Here is a 27005-nt window from a genome sequence, read left to right as displayed (position 1 = left end):
AGCCCCGCCCCCTTTCCCACCCGCCCCGCCCCTTAAAGGGCCCGCCCGCCCCATTTGCGGCAGGAGGCTGCGGGCAGTGCAGGGGTGCTCAGCTCTTTATTGACGCGCGCGGCGGCGCCCACGGCCCCGGCCACCCGCGGGTGCGCAGCGCCCGGACACACGGACAGGGACACTGGGAGAAGGCGACAACACACGCAGATGTGACACGGCGAGGGAAGCGCGCCCAGGACCCCGCTGCAGCCTCCAGTCCCCCCGTGGGGATGAGCAGCAGCGTGTCCCCAGCATGGGGTGGGAGTTCAGGTTTTGGGGTTTGCCCAAACCGCCCTGACCCCATGGATTTGGGGACCCAACTGTGTCACCGGAGGGTGCTGGTGGTGCTGCGGGCACAAGGCGGGGGAGCTGCGGAGTGTTACAGCGGAACCGTTCACCACACCGCGCCTGTTCCCTTCCCCGTCGCCCACCGCGGGGGCAAGGGGAGGCACGGCACACCCTGAGGACAGGCACTAGGCTACGGGGAGGTGGAGGAGCAGAGTCCCATCAGCATGCAGGACCCTCCCGAACCTGCTCCGACAGAGAAACTACGGGGAGAGGGTGGAAAAAAACTAAACACTTCAAGTATCGGTAGTGACGGAAGGTTTCTTCCCCCTGCTGCTGCACTCGGTGGCGTGGAGCAACCTAAATCCGACTCTAGAGACAAGGAGAACATCGCAAGCGACTGCTGGCCTAATGCACGGGGAGGGGGAGCGGGGGGAAGGAAGACGGTGCTGGTCTTGGCGGCGCTTCAGGGAACGGGCACCACCCGCATGGTGTTGGTGTAGCCGGAGCCGGGGCGCCAGCCGGTCAGCACGACCACCAGGTCACCGGTCTTGAAGAATCCACGCGCTTTGCCTAGGGGAAGAGGAGAGGAGGAAGATGTCAGGGCTCAGGGGCTCCATGGAGCAAGGAGAGCATCACCCCCCTTCATGTGCTTGCTGAAACAAAGCTGGATCTCTGCTGGGTGCTATTTAAAGGCTGCTGTGATGAAACCCGTCCCACTTCCCAGTTAGATGTAGTGCGCTTATGCAACCGCTGGCCCCCATTTCCCAACGGGCAGCTTCCCCAAAATGAGGGTCCCCACAGCAGCCACTCCGGGCTCAGGGTGACCCTAGACCGGGAAAGCCAAGGTGGGAGCGGCGCCACTCACCAACATTCATGCCCAGGTTCACGCGGAGATCCACATCCTCTGCCCAGGCGTCATGGGCGGGCTCTTTGCACAGCACGGGGAAGATGCCCCGGTAGAGGTGGGCCTGGCGCGCGGTCTGGTCATTGCGGGTGACAGCGATGATGGGAGCCCGCGGGCGGTACCGGGACACCAGGTGCGCTGACCTGCAAGGAAGGACAGCGGGCACGAGGTGAAGCATCGCGTTACGGCTGCCCCGGAGCACTTGAGGGAGCCCCTGTTCCACCCATGGGGCACCTCCACTCCAGCACCAGGAGCAAACTGCCCGTCCTCTGAGGGCTTTGCAGCCCCAAAACCATGCTGGGGCTGACCAGGGGGACGCTGGCACAGTGTTTTGCAAGAGCCAAGCTCTACCAACAGAGCGTGATGCTCAAGCGATTTCCAAATTTAGCAACTGGGTGGATCAACACCAGAAGGCAACAGACCCTACTCCAGTCTTGGGGAGGGAGATGGCCTCACCTCCAAGATCTGGCTGTGCCATCTGCACGTTTTGGTCCTGAAAACAAGCACTTATTTGTCTCGGTTGCTATGTGAAGGTGGCTAGGAGCCATTTATTCCGGCCTCTGCAAGCAGCCCTTGGCATCTCAGTGGGGTCCCTGCAAGTTCCTGCTGTTTTGATGAGCTCCCGCTTTATGGGATGGCAAGCGCCTGCGCCAGCAGCGCTATCCAAAGCTTGCCAGGGAGGATGCTTTCAGAAGCATCGCTACAGGGGAAACTGTGTCAGGGAAAAGCAGAGCTGCCCCAGAAACGGGTTTGACTACACCGATCACTTGATCCCAGAGGAGTGGCAGCCAACACACAACCCCGTACATTTGTACTCCCACCCAGCCAGAAACAAAGCGATGCCCCTCTGTAGGCCATGCAGACAAGTGCCTCTCACCCCAAAATGGGGGCCCCATACACTGGGGGAGCCAGGCAGCTGCCAGGTTCCTCTCCAAGAGGAACTGCTGCCAGCCCTGCGTAGGGACACGGATGCCTTAACACAGCAAACAGCACGCTCTGGGTGGGGACTGCAGCTCGCCCTTCCTTGGGCACTGCTTGCTTACAGAAGGCACCTGCAAAAAATGAGGTTAAAGCTGCAAGGCCAGGACATTTAGAGCTCCATGGTTCTGACAAGCATGCCAGCAGCTTCGCTAGCTTTTGCGACCTCGTTTCCCAGAGCCAAGCTCAGCAATGCTCTGATTCAAAGACCGCTGCTCGGAAATAGGCAGCAGCCTGCTTGAAGCACCCAGTCACACGTGCCAGCTCTGACAATCCTTCCCACACTGACCAACGAGCTGCCCAGAAGCTCTACGGGACCCAGGTACTCAAAAGCTGTAACAGAATCCAAGGCTAAAAATATTCAAATATCAGAGTTCAAGTCTTTTCAAAAAGGTCAAGTGTAAGACTGGAACCTTTTACAAAGAAACTTTAGAAGTACAGGAGTATCCAGAAACTCAGTTGTTCCTCATCTCTCCAGGAAGTAGCTGCTTCAAAACATTTAAGCTGTAAATTTACGGAGAATTCACTGATGGTCTGGTTCTTCAGGTAGACCGTGCCCAGCATGCACACTGTCACATCTCTGCCACAGCACCAGCTCTGTTCCAAATTCAGACTCTTCCAGAAAGCAGCCTGAGACTTATGGTCCAACGTGCTTTGAACATGGGGCAGCCTGGTTCCTCTAGCTGGAAGGGCTGATCACAGCAAGGCTGCAGCTCTCTACTTTGCTTCCTCTCCACAACTGAGAGAGTGAGTCTCTACGCAGCAGTTGTCACCATCGCTGGACAGAAATCCCTGCTATGCAGCTCACCTGCAGCCAAGGCACTGAGCTAACCTCACCGTGCAGGCAGGCACTTGGCTGCTGCTGGGTGCCCGCCTCGTTCAGCGAGGCTACTCGCAGGCAGGCATGAGGAAGGAAACTTGCAACACCTTCACACTCCCTCTTCGCCCCAGGGCTTAGGCAAGCTGTGCTGATGCCCGGAAGGTTCAGCAAGGGACCTCTGGTTTGGATGATACATTGAAAGGCTAAGGTCTTGATTAAAAATAGTAATAAAAAAAATCTGCCTCCACTGAACTTCTGTCTTACAGCTAACTTGACAATTCCTTGCTTTCCTTGCTAAGACATCTGAATGAAGCTGCAACTCTTATTTTCCCTCTACTCTTCCAGCCAGCATTCCTGGCAGAGATGCCGCACAGAACAGGAAGAGGAGGCAGGGCCCAGTGCTGGTGCCACGCTGGCAGGGGCAGGCTCAGGAACTCGCTGCTTGCGTACGTGCGGATGTCTGAGATGTCTGCCCATCTCCTGAGGAACTGGCACTGCAGACAGGCAGCCTGGGCTCTGAGTCGCTGCCAAAACCTGAGCTTCACCGTTACAGCTCTGGGCTTTCAAAGCGCTCTTTTTGCACGTCTCCTTCCCCCACCCGGTCACGATGTCCGCGTGACCTGAGGGAACCTGTCGCCTCCTACCTTCCAGACTTGGTGAGGACAATAATGGCCCCGCTGCAGCACTTGAAGGACGCTTCCACAGCGCCAACAGCAGCGGCCTCAGTGGGATCGCAGTTCAGGGAGGTCAGACGACGCAGTTCCTCAAACAACTGCCTGTGAAAGATGGCGGCCTCGGCCTCGCGGGCAATCTACAAGAGCAACACGCGTCCGGGAAGACAACACTCACGTCAGTCACTCGGGACAGCACAGGGCAAGGCGAGGTGCTCAGTCAGCAAGCGAATGCTGCCAGCTGCTGACATTCAGAAGAGTCGCCAATTAGCCCAAATTCAGCTCAGTGCGCTGTGGTGATGGGGTCACCATCCCAGCCAAGGAACCCTTTGATTCTCAAGATTTCTCTTCTGGATTGGAGGCACCTCACCCCGCCGAGCCCACACTCAGGTGACATCCACGCCCAACTGCCAGGCACTCTTGCTCTGCTCCTACCTACCTGAGTCCTGCCCTGCGGGTGTGTGCAGCTGACACCAGAACTGCGTGCTACTTGCTGAATGTTTGCAGTGTTAGCATGGAGCGTGATTTTATTGCCTGAAACAACTGTCATAAAGCACCTGTTTGCACTCTGAGCACCTAACCCACATGCCGGGAATGAGCGTCAGTTACCTTACAGAGCCTAAACTTGTTCCCGCTCTGAGCCCTACCTGCCGGACTCGGTCAGAACTATCAGAGCTGCAGCTAAGCACTTAAAAGAAGCCTCCACTGCGCCTACTGCCATGGCATCAGCAGGGTCCCTGTTGTTTACATTGAGGCGGAAAATTTCTTCGAACAGCTGACGGTGAAACATTGCAGCCTCAGCCTCACGAGCGATCTGCAGGCCCGAGTAAGAAGGAAGGAGAAAAGAGGAAAGAAAAGGAAAGGTAGACCAGAGTAACATGAGATCACGTTAATTTACTTAATTTTCATAGTAATGCATGCAAGAGGATACTAAAGGACAGGCTGTGAAACACTCATTGGCTCTCAGGTTTTGAGTTATTTGAATGCAATTCTGTCCACCACACCATTTATCTGGGGGCCCTGTCCGCTAGGCCTTCAAAGGTGGCATTCTGGCTGTAATTTGGATCAAGGAGCAGAGCAAGCCAGTTTGGAATACACTTTGCTGCAGGTGCTTGTTTTTACTTCCTTGCCAACAACGCCTCTAGAGTACTCTTTGCAGCTGTTCATGCCCCCTTCGTACTCTGAGCCAACAGGTGAGCAACTGGTTTCCTACCTCACCCCCAGAAAGGGGAGATGGGCTCCCTCCCAGCTTTGTTTAAGTTCAGAGCCAATGAAGTTTCACCTCCCAGTGCTATACCAACTTCTTTCAGTAAAGAGAGGAACAACAGAAACAAGCTTTCGTTACAGGGCTGTCACACCACATATGCTGGTGTATTTGTGTAGTGCCAGATTCAGACCAGAGGTGCACAAAGAAGGGCTTTCTGGTCACTGACTAAGCATTTGCAACAAGCTCAGTAAGTTATTCATCCCGCTGTGCTGAGAACTGCTCACATTTAAGGACAATTCTCATCTCAGAAGGCGACACTTGCCCTTGACAACCCGATAAAGAAGGCTTGCAGAGACTAGAAAAGCATGCAAAGGCTGATCATCTTTTCAAGGACAACTTCATTCAGTTACTCCCGAAGCTGAACAGCTGCTACACAAAGCATGACAAGTTGATGTTTAAGCAGAGACTGTAGTGCCATTGTCATGAAAGCTTTGTAGTTAGACCCCTTCCAAATAAGAATTTTGCTACTCTAGTGTTAATGGATTACTTTTCATGATGCTGGGAATTATCCCTCTTCCACAGATACCAGTTTAAGCCAAAGCAGTTAAGTGTCTTATGGCTAAATATAACTGCACACGTGACAGGCAGGAGTGCAGTGCCAACCCTAGTTGGGAAGCAGTCAGTTTTGTTACCACCAGCTTCACGTTTCTGTTCAGTAAATAGGATGTGCATGTCCACTTCACAACACTTACTCCAAACGCAAGCGCTGGCAGCCAGGCAGCACGTCGTCAGCTCCTGGTCCAGAGGCAGGCAGCTTTGCACAACATGCAGAGTGAGGCCGAGTTCAGCAGGAAGCCTACAGCCCCCGTTTGCAGAGTCAGAATGTGTGTGTACGTGTGCCTGCTCTGACAATGGCTACAGAAGGGCACAGCAATTCAACTCCACATCAAACCTGGCTCTAATTGCATGGAAATGGCTACAGGGTTTGCAGTTGGCATGCGGGCACAGATAGGGGATAGAAGTGGGAGAAAGGGAAGCAGAGGAGCACTGTACACCCTGGTCCTGTCAAACGGCCAGGGCAGCACTTGAAGATTAAGGCAATCGTGGATCATGAACTGGGATTGGAAGGAAGCCCAATCCCACAAGTAGGAAATGGCCTGCCCAATATTTGGAAACTTGCTACCAAACTCAAGGCAATTGTTTTTGTCACGGAGATGCCAGCCAGGGAACAGGAAGCTCACTTCTGGGAAGTTTACTAGAAAGTGCTACTTGAAACCACTGCAGCAACCCCACAAACCACTGGCATAGGCAGGTCAAGTCTCTGAGACAGAGGTGCAATGGCACTATGAAGTAAACTGCTTGTTTTCAGTGTCACAGCCCATTTTGGTGTCTGCATCTCCTTAGAGACAAAACTTTACCTGAAATATTCCTGTGGCAGGGCTGGGTAAGCAAACTATGAGCCTAGACCAGCTTGAGACCAGACAACATACAGAGCTACTCCATGCCTGAGGCAAGGTGCTCTCTTTGTACTGCAACTGCCTGGCCATTCCAGATCGAAGTATTATGGTAAAAACCTTCCACATTTCTCTGGGGGCCTGGCAGAACGAACACTGTTACTCTTAGGTCCACAGAAGAGGGGAGCACAGGCAGTGGGTACTGGGCTCACACTACAAGTAGAGTGCAACCTGCCTGTGTTGAAGCTTTAATGCCACAATTTGCTGCAGCAAGTTTCCAAATCTTGGTAGGAAGTCAGCCACCACAATTTAGGGGTGAAAAGCTGAGGAAGAACTTTTTAGGTGAGAATTCGACCAGCAGTCACTGCCCGATGATCATCAGGTTGTATTTTGTATCTGCCATGTGCAAAAAACACCACTCCATACTGGCCAGATAAAAAGGTATTTAGTTAATGCACTGCAAACACGAGTCACTCGGTTTATTAATCTATATAACCTGAACTGCAGGTGAAGCTGCTGTGATTCACAGCACTGGTAACTGGGGAGAACCAGTACCTCTAGATACTTGGCATCACGCTTTTTATCAACTGAAACACAAGCTGGGTGAACTTGAAGCAGAGCAGAGGTTTCTGGCAGTTCAGGCATGTAAAAATATGGTGCTGTCAGTAGTCATGCAACAAATATCCCCCCCACCAAAAGCACCAGGTGCCAAATGCAACAACAGTGCTGTAAATCAGACTCACCAGCCTCCCTCGTTCCCTCCCACAACCCAGAGGAGTTAGCTGATACTTTTCACTATCTAGAGATAAACTGCTTAAGCAGCTTCCTGACCTTGGAGAAGTTTAAGGAATTTAATACACTAAAAGGAAGAGGGCCTTTGAAGAAACCTATACCAAGGTAACAGCAAGAAAACTTGACCTTGGTCTTAAGTCAAAATTAGAGTGAGGAAAATAAAGTTTTAGAACTCAGAGCACTGCAAAGCAGTTCTCAGCTCTGCCTGGCAGTAGCATGCAGCTCACCTTGTGAGGTTTCAGGCCCCTCAGGACCATGCTACAGTAAAGGAAACCCCACAGAGGGAGCATGAACCAAAAAATGGCTGGTTTACACTGCTAGGTGCTGCCACCTAGCACCAGACACGTTTAGATCTTCAGATGCAGGCTCAGATCTAAGACAGCGTGCTGCCACCTCCACCTGCGGACCAGGCTGGGCTCCCACCCAGAGCGCTACTCACAGCGTGCTGCATGCGCACAGCCTCCAGTGGGTAGTCTCCCTTGGCAGTCTCTCCGGACAGCATGATGCAGTCTGCTCCGTCCAGGACAGCATTGGCAACATCGCTGCCCTCAGCACGGGTTGGGCGAGGTTTCTTGATCATGCTTTCCAGCATCTGCAGGAGAACAAGCCCAAAGTCAGGGCACCAGGAAAGGAATCAGCTGCTTTTTCACTAGATGCTTGACTGATAGCACTGAGGATGTTGTTTAGGGTTGTGGGTTGTTGTTTTTTTCCATCTAAAACCAGGTCAACAGTAGGTCTGCACCAACTACAGTAATCCTTATCTAACACAAGATGTTCCTCTTTTTATATAGGCTATCTAGAGGCTCAACCTTAGTACAGCTGCTAATGTCAGCACCTGTACTGAAGTGTGAAATCAGACTGCTCCTGAGCAGAGCTCTTCCTACCCTTCTCCCAGAAGCTGGTGCAACTCCACATATTGCTATCACAGGCTGGCCAGCTTGTGTCTTCCTCAGGTGCTCAGCTTTACCCCCTGCTGCAGCATGCACAGAGGAAGCACAGCTCACAAGTGAGCTCTGCCAGCACCTGAAAACTGTCTGAAAACTATTTGTTCATGATCCTTACTGGAATGCACAAAGCTGAGGAGTGGCAGCTCCCAGGCTAAGGTGACTTTTTTTCCCCATTTCCTTCTGATGCAGCAGTGTGGATGCAACTTGCTCAGATTTGCCATGTCCCTTGCAAGAGTTCCTGCAACCTTACTGGAGCAGATAAATAAATCTCTGAATAAGTGCTTCAAGATGAGCTACTCAGCCACTGCAATTAATGCCTCTTTGCTCTTGGTTCCTTATCTTCTACCGAATGCCATCAAGGACATGCCCTCAGACAGCTACTGACACTCCTCCTGCCCTGCCAGACCCACAGACACTCTGGCAGTTAGGAGCTAGCTTTGTGTTTCACGTACCTGAGTGGCACAGATAATGGGTTTGCCAGCCCTGTTGCAGCGCCCAATCATCATCTTCTGGGCAAGGAAAACTTTCTCAGCAGGGATCTCAATTCCCAGGTCACCACGGGCCACCATAATGCCATCGCTGGCCTCCATGATCTCATCAAACCTGGCAGCAAGAGAAAAGGTTCATTATCCCTGTTGTTCTGAGGGCAGATGGCCTGCTCTGTCCTCCCCCTCCAAAAGGGAGCACTGCACTGCAATGCTATGGGCACTGTGCCCTTCCAGGTGCCATTTTGGTACCCTGTAACACCACAGTAAGAGGAAAAAAACAAGACCATAGGAGGCAGACAGTTTACAAAGCTATACAAAACCAGATCAAGAGGAGCATAAGTTGATCGCTCACCTGCGCACACCCTCGTGGTTCTCAATCTTGCTGATGATCTTGATGTTCTTTCCCTTTTCTCCTAGCACCTTCCTGACAGCATGGACATCAGCAGCTTTACGGATGAAGGATGCAAACACCATGTCCACATTCTGCTCCACACCGAATTTCAGGTCCTGAATGTCCTTTTCAGAGACGGCAGGCAGGTCGACTGCAGCACCAGGGAGATTCACGCCCTTCTTGCTGCCAAGCATGCCACCGTTCTCGATCTCGGTCATGACATAGTCCTTGCCTGGAACAGAAGTGCTCCCACAGTCAGCATTTACCAGCAAGCTCCCTACTGCCAGCTGCCACACCACCACCTGCCTGAGAACTGCAGCACTAACAGCACTGATGCAATAAAAGCACAACACAGCTCTCTTCAGTAGTCTCATGGAACATACGGACTTCAGTTCACCCATAGAAGCACAGCAGAGCAGTTCAAAACCACTTCTGTGCTGCTCTGGGGGAAGATGCCATTTGTTCCCTGCAGGAGTGGGGCTGCCAGGCTGCATTCCTGCATGTAGGCACCCCATAACACTAAATGGAGTACCCAAGAGCCTCACCTCCACGCTCCTGCACCCTCTGGGATTGGAGGCAACACCTCCAGGCTGGAGCAGTTTATGCACCACCACCAAGGGAGTGGTGTGGAACTCACCTTGCCCCAACATTACCAGTAAAGCTAGTTCCATCTCCAGCTACAAAACCTGGTGTTTATATTATAAAATATTAAATCCTGCATAAAAAGTTGAAATAGCCTGCATGAACAGGTGTACATTACAAGCACGGGTACACCCCCCACACATACACCTCTGAGGAGAGTTTTAGATCAGTCCGGTGAAACCCTGCTCAAGTTAGTGACTGAAAGCTTGCTACACTTGAAGCAGAGATAGTTTTGTTCAAAGTCTTGCTACAGCATTAAGCCTAGCTGCAAAGCGTTCCTTTCTTTAACGTAGAACTGCAAGTTAAACAACAGTTGCTGAAAGAAAAGTCACAAAGAGGTTCTTAGGAAAGAGCAAACAGGCAGAGCTGGCAAATCCTGGAAGGGCTGTTACACACCTTTCTCCTTAACCAGCAAGGAAATGAGACCATCATCCACGTAGATTTTGCTGCCAACTTCTACAACCTTGGTGAGATTCTTGTAGTCCAGCCACAGCACGTTCTCATCGCATTTCTCCATGAAGGCATCATCCAGGGTCACTTTAAGAGCTGCACCCTTCTTGAGTTCCACTTCTGCTGTGCCACTCTGTCAAAACACACATTTTCAGCAAAACCAACGCAAACAGGCACTCAACTGCCTCCCAGCTTGCAGCAGTTCATCCTAACTTTTGGTACAAATGCCAGATAATGCAGTTATTTTGTTCACACAAAACATCATTTGTCTGGGGAAAGCAGGACACAGGAATAGCATTATGTAGTCTTACGCACTAAAAAGGATGGAAAAAAAATGAACTTACTCCCTTGATGAGTCCAGTTCGGATTTCAGGTCCCTTGGTATCCAGTGCAATAGCCACAGGTCTGTAGGTGATCGGATCAGAGGCGAAGCTCTCTGTAGCTTCTCGCACGTTCTTGATTGTGCCCTCATGATACTGGCAAGGGAAAGAGATGGAAACTTTAATCTACCACTGTGCACCCCAAAAACTGCCCAAGCTACCATTCAACATAGCAGAACAGCAGCATGACCAGGCCTAGGATTCCACTGTCAGGCAGATGGACAAATGCTTTTACAGCTCTGGCCTAAATCTTCCAGACGGATAAGGGATTTACTCAGAGGATATTATCCATGTACACATTTGCATTTTATTTCAAGAGCTAAAGCAATATCAGACACAAGTTCAGGACTCCAGCACCGTGCACCAGGCTTCAAAACCCTCTCACATGCTCACGTCCTGCTAATACCGCTGGTTTCAGACACTTTTGTGAGGAAACTCCACCTCAACTACCCTTGAATGAGCTTCAGATAATCAGCAGGTCAATTTACCTTCTAGTTTAAACAAGATTAGAGATAACCTTGACAGAGTGATGCAACACTTGACAGACTTTTGAAGATAAGAAATACCCTTTCCCCTCTCTGTGCCACAGGCCTGGCTGTGTATGGCCTGGCTCACCCGGAAACATGCGACTGTCCCCATAATAACCTGCCTCACAACCAGAACCCAGCACCAGCAAGGTGGGGCAGGAACTGGCTGTGCTCAAGTTGGCCTGCATGCCCTCAGCCAGAGATATGCCGCAGCTAACTCTTTAGAGGAAGAAAAAATTAAGGTATTTACTGATCAAGTGTGCAAGCTGAGACTGAGGAGGCCCCTGATCCTTCCATGTGCCACGGCCTAAAGAGAGGCAGGACAGGAAGTGTGCCCGAACAGAGCCATTAGGTTTATCTGGCCCTAGTCACCTGGAATTTATTTGCTTTTGATACAAATCAATTAGTGCCTCCTAGGCAGGCTGACTTCCTGAAGAATGACATACGCCGAACAGGAATGCAGACAAATCAAGCAAAAGCCAACTTCCTCTATAAAACAACTGCAGCCAGGTGCTGGGGCTTGAAGTTGGTAATTTAAGTCCTATTGAGTGTTTTAGGGTAAACACTGCAACTGAAACACATACGGCACATGAAAACCCCTGAATTCACTGAAAAATCGAGTGCTTCAGAGGAGCAGCAGGGAACACAAACTTAGCCTGGCTACACTTGATAGTCAGACTAAACAAGAGATGACAGCAAGACGAACTCTACTGTCACCTAACCTCATCTGTACAAAACACAGAATTAGAAGGGACTTCACCCAAAACCAAGCCACACTCCCTGTCCTTCACCCCAGCTAACAAGCACACAAGCCACAGGAGCAGCACTGTGTAAAACTCAGTATTTAATTGAGTCAAGGTCCGATGGCTGTCCACAGCTAAGCACCAGACCTTTTGGTTTCTACAGTGCCCTGTGGCCTTTAAAGGCCACAAGGGTGACAGGCCGAGCTATTACGCACCTCAAAGCTCCTGGTTCAGTAAGCAAAGCAACCTACAGCTGTCACTTGGTTACTGTTTGACATTTTGAAAGCTGGAGGGCAGCCAGTGTGAAAACGCAGCCTCAACACTCAGGGCAGCATTCGAGGCAAGCTGGAATGGGATCCTTGGCTCCCCCAGCATCGCTAAGGATCTCATCTATTTTTATCAATAAGGGCTCGTCGGCCGCAGTGTTGATTTCTTTTGACCTTATTCTTATAAGTTTATTGCCCCAAGACCTGCATACCATGGTGCTAGCCTTATGACCACCAGGAGCATAACCTGAGCAGCTGGTTAGCCAAGCAAACTCAGGAGTTCAACTCCTCCAAACGGGCACAGTTGTGACTTCAAATTGCTAAATAGTTTTCATTTGAGACAAGGTCATTCATTGATTACTGGCTTGCAAAGCGCCCAGCAATAAAGCAGGATCAACAGGACATTTGTATACTCCTGCTGAGGTGCCCAGCACTGTGAAATAGTTCTCAGCTTCTGCAATTAACTGGGGAGCAGCAGCCTTGTGAAGTGAGCAGCAGGGCATGAAGAAGAAGTGAAGGACCTCACAGAAAGCAGCTGGCACACATGTCTCTAACATCAGCTACCTGGCTCCCGGGTACAGGTGGGTGCACAGAAGGGTGTGGAACCAACCTGATCTGCTTCCAAAAAGGCTTGGAAAGTGCACTAAGGTGTTACTAGCAGTCTCACAGGTTCAGTATTTACATCCGGCATGCTTTCCCCAAAGGCAGAGCTCAGTCTTGTCTTGCCACATGATTAGAGCTGCTCTGGAGTAGGCTGGACTTCCCTTCATATTCTCTTCCACAAGGGAAGGGGTCAGCAGACACACATAAGGACCTGCTCAGGGCAGCATTAGCTCAGCCCACACCCTTACCTCGTGGGTGCCGTGAGAGAAGTTGAGGCGGGCAACGTTCATTCCAGATTTAATCATTTCCTTCAGCTTCTCCACGGAGCGGGAGGCTGGCCCTGGAAGAAGGAAGCAGTTGGAATATTAACTTTATAAAAAATAATGAGATAACCCGCAGACGTCAAGACCGTTTCATGTGGAAGGGATAAGTAAGGTATGGTGGATACAGACTTGCTCAACGCCGAAACAGCTCATTTCTACAGCAGCAAGCATTGTTTTAACTTGCCTTTGGGAGTGCATTTGAACCCAACCAGTCCAGACTTCCCTGGCTACTGGATCCACTCCTAGCAATGCTATGGGTTGGGCAGGCATGGGAAAGTCGTGCTGTTTCAACACACAGAGCCAGCCTTGGCAAGGGATAAAGGCTCAAGTCGTCCCACGATTTCCACAGTGAGTTTCACCGGCACAGGGGTTCGCAGCTTAATTGCTGCGGAGAGCTGCAGCTCCCTGTTATCTAGGAACCACCTACCGATGGTACAGATGATGCCGGTGTTCCTCGCAATGGTTGGCTCGGAGTCGATGTCCAGGCGGCACATGTGCTCCAGGAAGGTGTCCGCCATGGCAGCATGGAGCTGCTGGGTCTGGATGAAAGCAGTCCCCGCATCGTGGTGCTTCGACATCGTTACTGGAGTCTTTTGTCTGGAAGAGAAGAAAGCCTTGCCAGGTTTAGGGATCACCCACACTTGCTCATCAGAGACATCAACACACCCACGTGATGAATATGGAGGTAACAAGAAAGCTGCTACTGGGTCAGACTATCTTTATGTTCCTACTTGAGAGTCTCAGATACAGGCAAGACACACTTCTATTTAAATGTCATTCCCCACATAGACCACCCAAAGCTCACCTGCCTTCTATGCAGAAGTTCCCTTCATAGCTTCTCTTCATTGCCAGTCTTCCCCTGGAGCTACACAACGCAACAAAATTCAAGCACTTCAGCACACAGGCAGCGTTCTGCCTCCTCCCTCCCAGCTCTAAGGTCCTCTCTCCTACAAGCCTCAGCTGCGGTGCCCATCCCAAGGGGGGGGCCGTGGCAGCTCGCTGCTAGCATGGCCGCAGAGGTGCTCTACGCAGGCAATCTTCTGCAGGGACGCACCTAATCACAGCAGGGTCCACCTAAGCTTAACACCCGTCCTTCAGCCTGCACAGATAAGTAGACTTGAGTTGATTAAACACAACACCGTGGCAGAGAACATGGAAAAGACTGAAGATTCCTTTAACGTCCTTCTCAAGGTCTCTCTTCAAACCAAAGACACCACATGGCTGCTCCTACCCCCTCTGTTCACCCTCACCCAGGGTGGCAGAAAGCCACCACAGGGCTCAGAGACTGGTTATTTTGGGGATAACAAACTGTGAGCTCTGCCTGCTGGCTTGTACAGGACAACAGCATCCCCAGTAGAGTGGGGAAGGTCCCCATCACACAAGAAAGCTGAATTGAATCTCACAGATCTCTGCTGTGATGGGAGGGCATCTCATTCACAACCATGTCCTCTTGTACCTCCCATCTTCCTTCTGCTTTTACACCCAGGTAAAAGACAGCCTGGCTGGGCAAGGCTCAGCTGCTTCCTTTGCTGGTGCTACCACCTGGAAAAGTATTTTACCACCTCTGTATAGAAAAAGCTGTCAGCAAATGTGTGATGTGAGGTTCCACTGAGCAGGGGTTTTCTGCCTGCCCCGAGCACACAAAATGGTGCTCGCTGTGCACACCAGCTAGCCCAGGGCCTCCAGCTTTGAAGCAGGGCGCTAGGAAGCTGACGGTTCTGCGGAAGAATGAAATCGTGCTGCTAAGGCAGGGGCAGGGAGGTCCCCAGAGACCCCGCTGCGGCGCTGTGCTGCCAGGCCCTCCCTCTCTCCCCCCCCCCTCCCTCCCCACCTACGTGCGGATCCTCTCGCAGGCAGCCCTGAGTCACCCCCGCCTCACTGCCTCGCTGAGCGGAGCGAGGAGACAGGCCAGTGAAAACCATAATTTGTCCTGGCAAGCGTCCTTCACCTCAGCCCTGCCAGAAGCTGCTGATTCACTGCAGTCAGAACAAGAAAGCCTGCCCACATAAAAAGCTTCGACAAAGTCACATTATTACGGGAATGCCCGCTGGTCAGACCTGAACACTGTGTTTCAGCCCTCTAACTGCTGCTGCCGCATCCCGGAGCACCTGTCTGACAGCGCCAGGCACGAGCAGAGAGGCTCTGCTGGGAAACTGCCTCCGTGCACCTCCAAAGAGGATGTGGAGGAAGATGAGACAGGCTGCACCCGGAGCACCACTGGTGCAACTTTCTGAGAACACGTGGAGGAGCTCTGCCTGTTTCATAAGCAGCTCCTGTCTCCTGGAAGTCCCCCACCCACTCGAGCCATTTGTAATGCTAATTTTTTTTTTAACCCCCAAAGGCTTTACAAATTTATTAAAAGGGAAAGTGAAGTTGCCTTGAGTCAGAATCCCCTTTCCAAGATTTTCCTGCAAACCCAGGGAGATCAGAAGAACTGCGGTGCTGGGACCTTGGCTGAGGGCGAGAGCAGAAACGCAGCAGCAAAAAAAAAAAAAAAAAAAAAAGAAAAAAACTCATCTGCCTGCTACCAGTAAGCTTCTGGTTTTTATACTTCCTCCTGCCTCCCTTTACCACACGTTCACAAAGCATCTACTGAATTCTCCTGGAAGGACCAGTTTTATAAATCTGGCAGGAATGTCTGGCATTTAATAAAAAGCAATGGGAAACCAGGACTTCACGGACACCTGAAGGCACCGTGCCCTCAGTCTGAGTGGAGCTCGGAAGGGGGAAAGTAATACCCTGCAAAGCCTGATTCCCTGGATAAATCTCATTTCCTTCCTCGGGGCACAACTCATAAATCCCCACGCTGATTGCGAGCTGTCCGTGCTCCAGGCAGGGTGCACCAAAGATGGCTGGTGCCTGCCTTGCCGTTGAACGTTCTAGAAAGCCGGGACCGTTTGAGGTCGGCGTGCCCGGTTTCAGCAGCAAGGTGACTAAGTGGAGCCGGCTCATCCTGCGGTCGGCAGCAAGAAACGTTACGTCTACGGCATCTCCAGCCCTGCCCCGGGGGAGGAAGAAAGCAGAGGCTGCGCAGAGCGGCAATCCCCGCTGCAACCCCCTTATCTCAGTCTGCAACACAGGGAAGTGTGACTTTGCAGGGCTGGCGTTAACCACCGCCACTCCGGGCAGAGATGGTTCCCTGCTTCAGGATCTCCGCTGCAATTAAAAATAAATTTCTGTGGCAAAACAGGCTTTTAACAGGGTCAGTTCCTCTTCCAGGGAAGGACAACTCCCAGCTGCAGCAGGATGCCACGCCACATCCTTACGCAACCATGGGATGCCTCCCAAAATGCAAGGCTTTTGGAGGCCGGATGCAACCCCAAGCACGCCCGCAGCTCAGCCATGGCTCGGGCTGCAGTAAGCTGGGTGCTGGGACTGGGGAGGACACTCTTGCCCAAACAGTTCTGGGTGACACTGGTGCTCTCCCCGTGTGCCAGTGGGTAAGCTGTCAGAGCCACGTATGGCTTTGCTGTGCCTGCCTTCCCCAGAGGGCAAAGGTACACAGCAGGCTTAAAGTACCATAAATCAGTAGAGGTGACTATCAGGTGTTTGCTGGTGACAAGGAAGAACTTATCTAGAGGATACAGCCGGAGCAGACACACCTACCAACTTCACTGTGCAGTGCTCCAACACAGGCCGAGCAGCCCTCCAGCCACACCAGCACAAATCAAACCTCCCCACTATCGAGCGGAAAGCTTTTTAACATGACAAAAAAAAAAGGCCTTTTTTTTCCTTTAAATGTATGCATAGTTGGGGGTGGAAACTGAACTCCCCCAGCCACACGCCGCCCAACCGCATGAGCAGCCTGGGGATGGAGATGTTGTGCGCAGGGTCTGGCAGTGGCAGCAGCAGGGTACTGCAGCCCCATTCCCTACGTGCCGGCCATCACAGCACGCTGCAGCCACCCCGGCCCCCTCCCAGCAGCCACCGGTTGCCCTTAGGGCCAGCCCCAGCCGGGGACACAGGGAGATAAAGGATTAGCACGTGGCCCGGCCCGCCCGCTCAGCCAGAGGAACATTTTGTCTGTGTTAAATTGAATTACCAACTCGGGGCACGGAAGGGGAATTAATGCCAGCTTTGCGGCGCTCCGGCTAATGGCAATAAATTCGAGGTTTTAATAAAAACGTGTGTTTAGTTGGGAAAAAACAGACGGCTCGGGTGGGAGGCCTGGATGCAGCGCTGCGGTCTCTGCCAGCAGCAGGAAGAGTGCTTTCGAGTGAAAGCAAAGTTTCGGGGCAGGGTTTTGCCCTGAATCACGGCGTCCAACACCTGGCCGGCAGCAGAGCTCCCTGTGCTGAAAGAAAAGACTGTTTTTAAGCCGGCCGCAGCAGCATGGCACATGGGGCCACCGAACCGCAACCGCAGGGCTGTCCCTCCCTCGAGCACACCTAGCGCTCTCACAGCACCACGTGCGGGCTCCTTCCTAGAAATACTTAAGTTTAAGTTCTGCTTTGGAAATGGGACACAAAAACGTGCTTAGGACGGTGGGGGGGTTTTACCTCAGCCCTTAGGGTTGCACAAGCAGCCCTGGAGCTTCCCCGGAGGCACTGAGGCAACCCGAGCAGCTCCTCGCCGCCCAGCCCAGCCCGGCCCGGCCCAGCCCTCGGGTGCCGGTGCCAGCCGCCGTCAGGAGCCGTCCTTGCAGTACGGGGGGGCCGCTTCCAGGCGCGTTAATCACCGGCATCCCCCCTGAGCGCATCCCCGGGGCTGCCGGCTGAGTAGCACCGAAACCAGCCCTGAGCACGCCCCAGCCCTCTCCTGCTGCTTTTACCGCTCGGGGGGGGGCAGCCGAGGGGGCCCCACTGCCCGCACCCCCCCCCTCACCCCAAACTCGGTGCGAAGCGGCCCCCGGAGCAAACACCCGGGGACGGGGGGGGGCCGGAGGCAGTGGGAAGGGCCCGGGGCCGCCGACACGAGCGCTGCCGCGGCTCTGCCTCAGCGCCCGGGGGCAGGGAGCGGCTCGGGGCGGCGGCGCGAGGCCGGGCAGCCCGCCAGGGACACGCGGGGCCTCGCGCCCCTCAGGGACCGCTCCCCGCTAACGGCCGCGCCCCCCTAACGGCCGCTCACCCCTAACGGCCGGCCCTGCGGGGAGCCCCCCGGCCTCGGCACGGGCACCGGGGATGGCGGCGGTCCCCAGCGCCCGCCCGCCGCCCCCTTCCTTCCCTGTCCGGGGCCGCCGTTACCTCCTGGTGCCGCTCCCGCCGCCAAGCACCGCCCCCGTCCTGCCCGAGAGCCGCCGCTCCTCTGCGCGTGGCCCGGCCGCGCCGCCAAGGTGATCCCGGCCGCAGCACCGCCCCCACGGATCCCTCCGCCGGCTTCGCGCCGCAAGGGGAGAAGCGGGGATTACTTTTTCCGGCGGAAGCGCAAGCTGCGGTTGAGGAGTGAGGCGACTCACGCGCCCCGCAGCCAATCAGGCGGCGGCGCAGCAGGCGGGCACGCCGGAGGAGAGTGGCCGCCGCTCTTAAAGGGGCCGCGCCGCTCTTAAAGGCGCCGCGCCGCTCTTAAAGGGGCCGCGCCCCTCAATTCACCCCCCCCGCGCCCCCTGCCCGCGGTACCTGCAGGGGCGCTGGGCGGGCGGGGGGCACCGCGTGGTGCCTCCCTCCGCCCCCCCGGCCACCCCGCGGTGTCCCCCGACTGTCCTTATGGTTGTCCCCAAGTTTTGGGGACAAAACAGGCGTTCTGGGGAAAAAAAGGGCAGGTGCCCACGCGGCTGGGTCCCGCGCGGTGCCCTACACGCAGCAGCACCCCACAGGAGATGGAGGCAGCGGGGGGCACAGGCCATCCCCTGTGCTGCCAGCGCCGTGGTCTGGGGACAAAAATAGACACTTGGGGACAAAAATAGGAGTCTCGAGTTACTTGCTGGGCCCGAGAGCCCAAAAATCTCAGTGGCCCTTGGGGGGGGCACCAAAATGCTGCTTTTTGGCCCTGTTTTCCACCAAACCTCTATGTAGCATGCAGGAATTGAGCCATTTGGCTGTTTTGGCCAAAAAGAGGAATTTTTGGGGGTGGCTTTGGAAGGTGGTGACACCATTGTCACTGCTGGGCTTGGGAGTCCTGAGGGAGCGTCCCCTGCTCTTCTGTTAGCCCCCACGGAGGGGACATTTGGGGACCAGGATGGGGACAGTGCCACGTTCATGGTGCACACCCCTTGCTTGTTGTCCCCATGGGACAGCAGTGCCACCACTGGGGACAAGCCACCCGTCCCCACAAGGTGCTTTGACCCCACTCACCCTGGCGGAAACACAGATTTGGGGACAAAACTTCCTCTTGGGGTGGCACATCCCCGTCCCACGTGTCCCCCTGCCACCTTCCTCACGTGCCCAGCGCCTGGTGGCACCTGGGGTAAAGTCCAAGGTGGTGGCGGGGACAAGGTGTGGGGTGTCCCCACGGCACCGCGGGGTGTGGCAGCGTGCCGTGTCCCTGTGCCCTGCCAAAAAGGGGGGACAGGGGCAGGAACACCGGGCTGGGGACATTGGGGACCTCATACCAGCACTGTGGGGACCTTCTGCTGGGACTGTGGGGACACCATGGGGACACTGGGGACACCATGGGGACACTGGGGACACCACGGGGATATTCTGCACTGGGACCTTGTGCTGGGGACACTGGGGACACTGAGGGCTGCAGTGGGGATGCAATGTGGGGCCGTGAGGGACCACACACACACACTCGGGGTGTCCCTGGGGACATTTTGGGGACATTTTGGGGTTCGATGCCGGGGTCCCTGCGGTGACGTCACCTCCCGGGCGGCGTTGCTGGGAGACGGAGGCGCCGGGGCCCTGACGTCAAGGCCCGATGGCCGCCCGCCCGCCCGGCAGCATGGAGGCGGCAGGGCCAGGGGCAGGCCGCGGCCAGCGCTGAGATGGTGAGGGGACGGCCGTGGGGACGGGGACGAGGGGACAGGGGAACAAGGGGACAGCATCCTCCCCTCCCCCGCCATCATTCGGGGCCTGGCGGTGGTGGCGGGACCAGGCCTCGCCGCACAGGCCGGCAGGGGGATGGCGGTGGCAGCGCTGAGGGGGGGGACGGCGGCGAGCGTGGGGTTCGGGTCCCCCCCGTGTCCCCTCCGTCTCCTTTCGTGTCCCCTCATGTCCCCCGCAAACGGCTCCTGTGGGGTGGGAGCCCCCCGATGAGGGAGGGAGGGGTGAGGTGCAGCCCCCCCCACCCATCGGCTGCGGGGTCCCTGGGTGGTGATGTGCGGGTCCCCCCCTGCCTGTGCCCCAAAACCTGAACCCTAAAGCTGCCCCCAGACCCAGCCCCTAAATCTGCATCCCCAAATCTCTCATCCAAACCTGCACCCTGCTGCCTGCACCCCAAACCGCCACCCCCAAACCTGCCCTGCAAACCTGCACCCACAAACCTGCCCCCCAAATCAGTCCCACAAACCTAAAACCTGCGCCCTTCATCATGCACCCACCAAGCCTGCACCCCCAAACTGCTTTCCCTGCCTACACTTCAAGCTTGTATCCCCAAACTTGCACCCCCAAACTGCTTCCCCTGCCTATACCCCAAACCTTCCCCATGCCTGTTACCTGGACCTGAATCCCCAAACTTGCACCTCCCAATCTGCCCCCCAAACCTACACCTCCCCAAAACTTTATCCCTCAATCTGCACCCCCAAACCTGCCCCCTGAGCTTTCTCCCCCTAATCTGCCTCCCCCAAATCTGCCCCGCAACCCAGCTCCCCCATCTGCTCCTCAAAACCTGTACCCCTAAACCTGGCCCCTAACCTACCTATAGGCTTCCCCTCTCCCCCCAAACCCTCACCATCCTCAACCTGCAACCCCAAACCTCCCCCCAACATCTCCCCCCCAAAACCTGCTCCCTCAGCCTGCCCCCAAACCCATCCCAACCTCCCTTTCCAACCCCCCAATCTGCTCCCCAACCCCTCTCCCCCAAATTCTCTCCCCCCCTAACTCTCTGCCCCCCAATCTGCTCTCCCCAGGACCTCAAGGGCCAGTACTGGACGGATGATGACTCCGATGGGGACAATGAGTCCGAGGAGTTCCTCTACGGGGTGCAGGTAAAGCCACTGCTGGGGACAGGTTCCACTGGGCACTTGGGGGGCTTGGGGAACCCCTGCCCATTTATTGGGGTCCAGGGGCTCCGTGTTTGACGATGCCACGGGTGCTGTGCCACAGGGGACCTGCGCCGCCGACCTGTACCGCCACCCGCAGCTGGACGCCGACATCGAGGCCGTGAAGGAGATCTACAGCGAGAATGCCGTGTCCGTCAGGTGGGTGTGTGTGCACCGTGACATCCCCTGGCTGTGACAACTCCTTGTCACCCACTCGTGGCATCCCCAGGTCCCCTGCACTCTCCCCATGCCACCCCGGGACGCAGGGAGCCACGTGTGCCCGTCACGATGCCCACAAGGCCACCCGCTGTGGCACAGGGGGCACGCCAGCCTCACCCCATCCCCTCGCCTCGTGTTGTTGCAGGGAGTATGGGACCATCGACGACGTGGACATCGACCTCCACGTGAACATCAGCTTCCTCGATGTGAGTTCCCGTGGCACGGGGGGTGTCCCCGTGGTGGGATGCCGGTGGGGTGTCCCCCGGGTGCCCTGGATCCAGCTGGGGTCCCCATGGCTGTCCCTCGGCAGGAGGAGGTGGCGACAGCGTGGAAGGTGCTTCGGACGGAGCCCATCGTCCTGCGCCTGCGCTTCTCCCTCTCCCAGTACCTCGATGGCCCCGGTGAGTGGGGATGGGCGGTTGGGGTGTCCCCACGTGCCCATGGGATGGGCGCTGGGTGACGAGTGGCTCGCTCTTGGCAGAACCGTCCATCGAGGTCTTCCAGCCGTCCAACAAGGAGGGCTTCGGGCTGGGTCTGCAGCTGAAGAAGTAAGAGCTGAAACACTGCAGGGACCCGGGGTGGTGGGGAGGTGGCTTGGGAGTGTTTTGCCTCAAAACCATCCGGGTGCCCCTGTCCCCATCATGCCACGTCCGCTTGCCCGCCCTACAGCCCCAGGATGGGATTGTCACCGGGTTCTGGTGATGAGGAGCTGGGGGGCAGGGGGGCTCCCAGCAGAACACCCCCAGCTTGGCCAAAGCACCCTTGGGTGCTGGCACCCTGCTGGGGCACCCATGCCACCTCTCTGGCAGGATCCTGGGCATGTTCACATCCCAGCAATGGAAACACCTCAGCAACGACTTCCTGAAGACCCAGCAGGAGAAGCGGCACAGTTGGTTCAAGACGAGTGGCACCATCAAGAAATTTCGAGCGGGCCTCAGCATCTTCTCCCCCATCCCCAAGTAAGGTTCCAGCTGTGTCCCCAGGGTCCCAGCCCCCGTCACCTTCACCAGGGACCCTCGATCCTCTGTCACCATGCCTCAGTTTCCCCATTTGCACCTCGGATGCTGCTGAGGAGAGCACAGCTCCCAAAAACCCGCAGAAAGGCACAAATTGGGTGCCAGATTTATGGGAAAGGAGGAGTTGGGAGGGAAGCCACCATCTGAGGAGGGTAATGGTGACAAGCAGCCCCCTGGTCCTGTGCCCGCAGGTCGCCCAGCTTCCCCGTCATCCCAGACTCGGTGCTGAAGGGCAAGCTGGGTGCGCCCGAGGTGCGCGTCAACCGCCTGATGAACCGCTCCGTGTCCTGCACGGTGAAGAACCCCAAGGGGGAGGTTTTCGGCTATGCCCCCAGCACCCAGGCAGGTGTCGCCCCCTTCAACATCCTGGTGGGTGCCAACCCCAGCTCGGGGCTCGCTTTGCTCTCCCTCCCCTTCCCCTACCCCCAGCCGCATGGCATCGGGGCGGGCGGCACGTCCCCGGTGCGGCCGTGTCCCCCCGAGAGGGTGCTGGCGGCACCCGAGGCCTTCAGGGGCTCCCGATGCGGCAGGGGGTGTGCAGGGAAAGGATAACACAGCTGGCACTGCTCGGGCTCTGTTGCAGGTTGGTGGCCACTGCAAGAATGTCCCCACACTGGAGTACGGCTTCCTCGTCCAGGTGAGCGCCCTGCGTCCTGCTGGGACCTGGCCCAGAACCCAGAGCGTTGTCCCCTCTGTCCCTTGTCACACGTGTCCCCATCCCGCTACCCAGAGCATCTCCCCACTGCCCCACATCCCCACAAAGCAGGGGCTGGCTCCTGCTGTGGTCCCTCGCAGTGGTCCCAAACATCTCCCAGGCGCAAGGGACCCGAGTGGCCAGGCCACCGCTGCCACCACGGGGCTGACTGCCACATCCTGCCCCGCAGATCATGAAGTATGCGGAGCAGCGCATCCCGACGCTCAACGAGTACTGCGTGGTGTGCGACGAGCAGCACGTCTTCCAGAACGGCTCCATGCTCAAGGTGTGGTGGTGGCAGCGGCCGGGCTGGCACAAATGTCACCCCGTGTCGCTGTCACCGATGCCACACGTGCTGCCTGTCCCCTCCGCAGCCGGCCGTGTGCACCCGGGAGCTGTGTGTCTTCTCCTTTTACACCCTGGGCGTGATGTCCGGTGCGGCGGAGGAGGTGGCCACAGGTGCTGAGGTACGGGGACCAGGGGTGTGGTGGGTGCATGGCACGAGGGCGGCATCTCTGGGATGACCACCATGACGTCTCCTTGGGGTGCTGCCCTCACCCCGTTCCTGTGCCCCTTGGCCATCTCCATGCCCAGGTGGTGGACCTGCTGGTGGCCATGTGCCGCGCTGCGCTGGAGTCTCCTCGCAAAAGCATCATCTTCGAGCCTTATCCCTCTGTGGTGGACCCCAACGACCCCAAAACACTCGCCTTCAACCCCAAGGTAAGCAGTGGGGCAGCAGTGGGGCGGCGCTCCCCAGTGCCAGGGCTGGAGAACCCCTCTGACGGCCGCCCCTCTGCTGCCCCATGTGCAGAAGAAGAACTACGAGCGGCTGCAGAAGGCCCTGGACAGCGTGATGTCCATCCGGGAGATGACCCAGGTATGTGGTGTGGCCCCAGCCCAACATTTTGGCCCTATGTGAGACTCTTCCCATTGGTCATCTCCATTGGCTGGCATTTTGGTGCCCTTCACGAGTGGGTGGGTGGGTGACGGGGGCTCTCACCTCCACCGTGCCTCTGCCAGGGCTCCTATCTGGAGATCAAGAAGCAGATGGACAAGCTGGACCCCCTGGCACATCCCCTCCTGCAATGGTAAGGCCGAGGGTACTGCTCAGGCCCCTTGCTCCATCGTGGTTGCTTTCTCCTGGGGTTTGTGACCACCCACCAGGCAGCACCCAAGGCTCAGGAGCAGGGTGGGACTCACATCCTGGGTCAAACCACCCTGTCTGACCTCTTTCTTCTCCTCCTTTTCCCAAGGATCATCTCCAGCAACAGGTCCCACATCGTCAAGCTGCCTCTCAGCAGGGTAAGTGGCCCAGCTAGGATGGGGATAGAGCTGCACGGGCATGGGATGCAGGACGTAGGGTGTGGAAGGTAAGGTGCAGGTGATGGGATGCATGATATGGGATGTAGGATGTTGCTGCGGGATGTGTGCCAAGAATATGGGGCATTGGATGCAGGCTGTGGGATAGAGGATGGAGGATTTGGGATGCGGGAGGTGGGATACAGGACGAGAGCCACGAGATGCTGTGGGCAGCGATGGGTGAGCTCCGATGGCTCCTGGCCTTTGCACCATGCCCAAGGCCTCCAGCCAGGCTCCGGGCAGTCTCACTGGGCTGGGGTGGGCGTGGGGTTGGGGACTGCCGTGCATGATCTGTGTCTGTCTGTCTGTCTGTCCTCTCTCCCCGTCGGCGCTGCCTTTGCTCTTCCCTTTCCGCTGGTAGCAGCTGAAGTTCATGCACACCTCACACCAGTTCCTCCTGCTGAGCAGCCCCCCGGCCAAGGAAGCCCGTTTCCGCACCGCCAAGAAGCTCTACGGCAGCACCTTCGCTTTCCAGTGAGCTACTGGGGGGTGGCGGGGGGCTGCTGGGACCCCCATGGGGCACCGCGGGGCTGGGCGCTGTGGGGCCAGGGCTGACACGGTGCTGGCTCTTGCAGCGGCTCTCACATTGAGAACTGGCACTCCATCCTCCGCAACGGGCTGGTCAACGCGTCCTACACCAAACTGCAGGTACCGCTGGCTGCCACCGGCCCCAAATCCAGGCGGGAGGGCAGGGAGGGATGTGGGCAGCCCCAGGGATGCTGCTCGCCGCCGCCGCGGCTCATGCCCCATGCCCAGGCTGCTGTGGGCCTCGTGTCGCTCACCCCGGTGTTTTCCTGCAAGCTGCATGGAGCAGCCTATGGCAAGGGCATCTATCTGAGCCCCATCTCCAGTATTTCCTTTGGATACTCAGGTAAGAGGCTGCCTGCGCCGCTCCGTCCCGCCTGTGCTCCCACCCCACCCCCTGCATGGGCCCGGGGCCGCTCGGTGCCGTGCCGGCCGGAGGAGCCGCGTGGGAACAGGGTGCCAAGGCCTCCCGGCCACATCCCACACCCATCCCACCAGCATCAGCCTCTCCCTGCCAACCCGGGGCTTTCCGATGTGCCCTCTTGGTCACTGGAGAAAAAAAACACAAATAAATCAGCATTTTCCAGGCTCAAAAAGATAAATTTAAGGTGTCGCAATGGCCACTTCTTCCTTTTGCCAGCTCCAAAAGCCGCTGCTCCCCCCGTGTGGGTTCCCAGGGTTCAGCTGTGGGCCGGGAGCATCCCGCATGGCCGTCCCCGCGGGTGTCTGTGGCATGTGTCCTCGCCGATGTCCCCACGTCACCCTGGGGAGCTCCTGCCCGCTGGCTGCAGCATCCCCCTGGGGTGCCCTGCGGGCGGGGAGTGACGGCACCGTGTTGCTTTCTGCAGGGATGGGGAAAGGGCAGCACCGGATGCCTTCAAAGGATGAGCTGGTGCAGAGGTACAACCGGATGAACACCATCCCCCAGGTGACACGGCAGGGGACGCAGCGGTGGGGGTCAGGAACGGGAGGGACGGGGCTGGGGGGGTGTCAGGGACTGCAGCAGGACAGGGGGTGACACCTTGTGCTCTCCCCGCAGACCCGCTCCATCCAGTCCCGCTTCCTCCAGAGCCGCAACCTGAACTGCATCGCGCTTTGCGAAGGTGCGAGGCCACGCGGGGTGGCGGGGGACGGGCAGCACCCACCTCCCTGGCTGGGCACCGCGGGGGGTCTGGGGTCCCCAGCGCAATGTCCCGGTGCCCGTTCGCTACCCATCACCCTCCTGACAGCCCCTTCCTTCCCTCGGCAGTCATCACCTCCAAGGACCTGCAGAAGCACGGCAACATCTGGGTCTGCCCCGTCTCGGACCACGTCTGCACCCGCTTCTTCTTTGTGTGAGTTCTGCCACCTCTCATATGCCTGTGCCCGGCCCCTGCGGGCCATTCTCACCCCCTCTACCCCTCCAGGTACGAAGACGGCCAAGTGGGAGACGCCAATATCAATACTCAGGACCCCAAAATCCAGAAGGAGATCATGCGTGTGATTGGGACTCAGGTGTACACAAACTGAGCGGCAGGGACCCGCCGCGGCGCTCCCAGGCGCTGAGCGAGGGCCCTTGGCTGAGGACGGGCGAGTGGATTTCGCGCTGGCCGGGCGACGCGCGCGGCTCCGGGCAGGGCAGAAGCGGGGGCACCGGCGGCACCTCCCTGTACATAGACATGAAGTGGCGAGCGCGTGGCGGGCGGGTTGAGCGGTCCCCTTGTCCCCACATCGTCCCTGAGCCAGCGTGGGGCACGGCGTGTGCCCAGTGGTGGCCGTCCCTCCTCATGTTTACAACGACGGCATTTTTACCGAAGTCGAGAAACTGAAGCAAAAAAGAAAAAACAAAAAAAAAAAACATGCAAAAACGAAAAACAGACAAAAAAAAAAGAGAAAAGAAATCTGTCGTGGCGTAGTAAAATTCTTTGAACACCCTGGTGGGCAGGGGCTGTGGGGAAGGGACGGGGATGTAGCTTCGCGCCGCGGTTAACCGTGGTCCTGGGGTTAACCTGAAATAAATAAAAAACCCAAACTGCCCTTCCCCGCTGCACAGCAGCTGAGACCATGCCATCGTTTTTTGCTTAGGTTTGTGGGCTTTTTTTTCCCTTAAAAATAAAATGAATAAAGCCACTTTCCCACGTTTACTGAAGTCTCCCGGTGTGGCAGCGAGGGAACACCCAAGGGGACGCGTCAATGCCCTGCGAAAGGTCCCCATCGCTTTGAAACAACGCT

The 27005-nt window shown here is 56.4% G+C and overlaps 2 protein-coding genes across 11 annotated transcripts; one reads left to right on the top strand and one right to left on the bottom strand.

Annotated features, from left to right (window-relative positions):
* Positions 1 to 77: 77 nt before the first annotated feature.
* On the bottom strand, positions 78 to 18247 carry PKM (pyruvate kinase M1/2). 3 transcript variants are annotated; one of them, XM_027466521.3, is made up of 12 exons: positions 18088 to 18181; positions 13710 to 13769; positions 13332 to 13501; positions 12830 to 12921; positions 10407 to 10538; positions 10009 to 10195; positions 8932 to 9202; positions 8544 to 8694; positions 7584 to 7736; positions 4339 to 4505; positions 1184 to 1365; positions 78 to 888 (listed from the first exon to the last, which is right to left on the bottom strand). In XM_027466521.3, exons 2-12 carry the CDS (start codon positions 13748 to 13750, stop codon positions 782 to 784), a joined length of 1653 nt encoding a protein of 550 aa, XP_027322322.1. In that variant the 5' UTR covers positions 13751 to 13769; positions 18088 to 18181; the 3' UTR covers positions 78 to 781. The 3 variants fall into 3 exon arrangements, with proteins under 3 accessions (XP_027322322.1, XP_005017244.2, XP_038040707.1); XM_005017187.6 differs by lacking the exon at positions 4339 to 4505 and adding an exon at positions 3665 to 3831 and having other exon boundaries at positions 18088 to 18178; XM_038184779.2 differs by lacking the exons at positions 4339 to 4505; positions 13710 to 13769 and adding an exon at positions 3665 to 3831 and having other exon boundaries at positions 18088 to 18247.
* Positions 18248 to 19501: 1254 nt separating this feature from the next.
* On the top strand, positions 19502 to 26917 carry PARP6 (poly(ADP-ribose) polymerase family member 6). Of its 8 annotated transcripts, none has more exons than XM_072043405.1 (22): positions 19540 to 19769; positions 20850 to 20927; positions 21046 to 21140; positions 21346 to 21406; positions 21511 to 21601; positions 21682 to 21748; positions 22010 to 22159; positions 22408 to 22558; positions 22800 to 22853; positions 23101 to 23196; positions 23285 to 23377; positions 23505 to 23630; positions 23722 to 23787; positions 23931 to 23998; positions 24164 to 24212; positions 24634 to 24743; positions 24845 to 24917; positions 25071 to 25140; positions 25643 to 25722; positions 25834 to 25897; positions 26044 to 26128; positions 26201 to 26917. In XM_072043405.1, exons 1-22 carry the CDS (start codon positions 19767 to 19769, stop codon positions 26301 to 26303), a joined length of 1833 nt encoding a protein of 610 aa, XP_071899506.1. In that variant the 5' UTR covers positions 19540 to 19766; the 3' UTR covers positions 26304 to 26917. The 8 variants fall into 8 exon arrangements, 4 of the variants coding, with proteins under 4 accessions (XP_071899506.1, XP_071899505.1, XP_071899504.1 ...); XM_072043404.1 differs by having other exon boundaries at positions 19541 to 19769; positions 24631 to 24743; XM_072043403.1 differs by having other exon boundaries at positions 19549 to 19769; positions 22408 to 22585.
* The last annotated feature ends 88 nt before the right edge of the window (positions 26918 to 27005 follow it).

Source organism: Anas platyrhynchos, chromosome 11, assembly GCF_047663525.1.
Source record: "Anas platyrhynchos isolate ZD024472 breed Pekin duck chromosome 11, IASCAAS_PekinDuck_T2T, whole genome shotgun sequence".
Classification (NCBI taxonomy): Eukaryota; Metazoa; Chordata; class Aves; order Anseriformes; family Anatidae; genus Anas; species Anas platyrhynchos.
The sequence above is the reverse complement of the archived record's forward strand: the minus strand, read 5'-3'. Positions and strand labels throughout refer to the sequence as shown.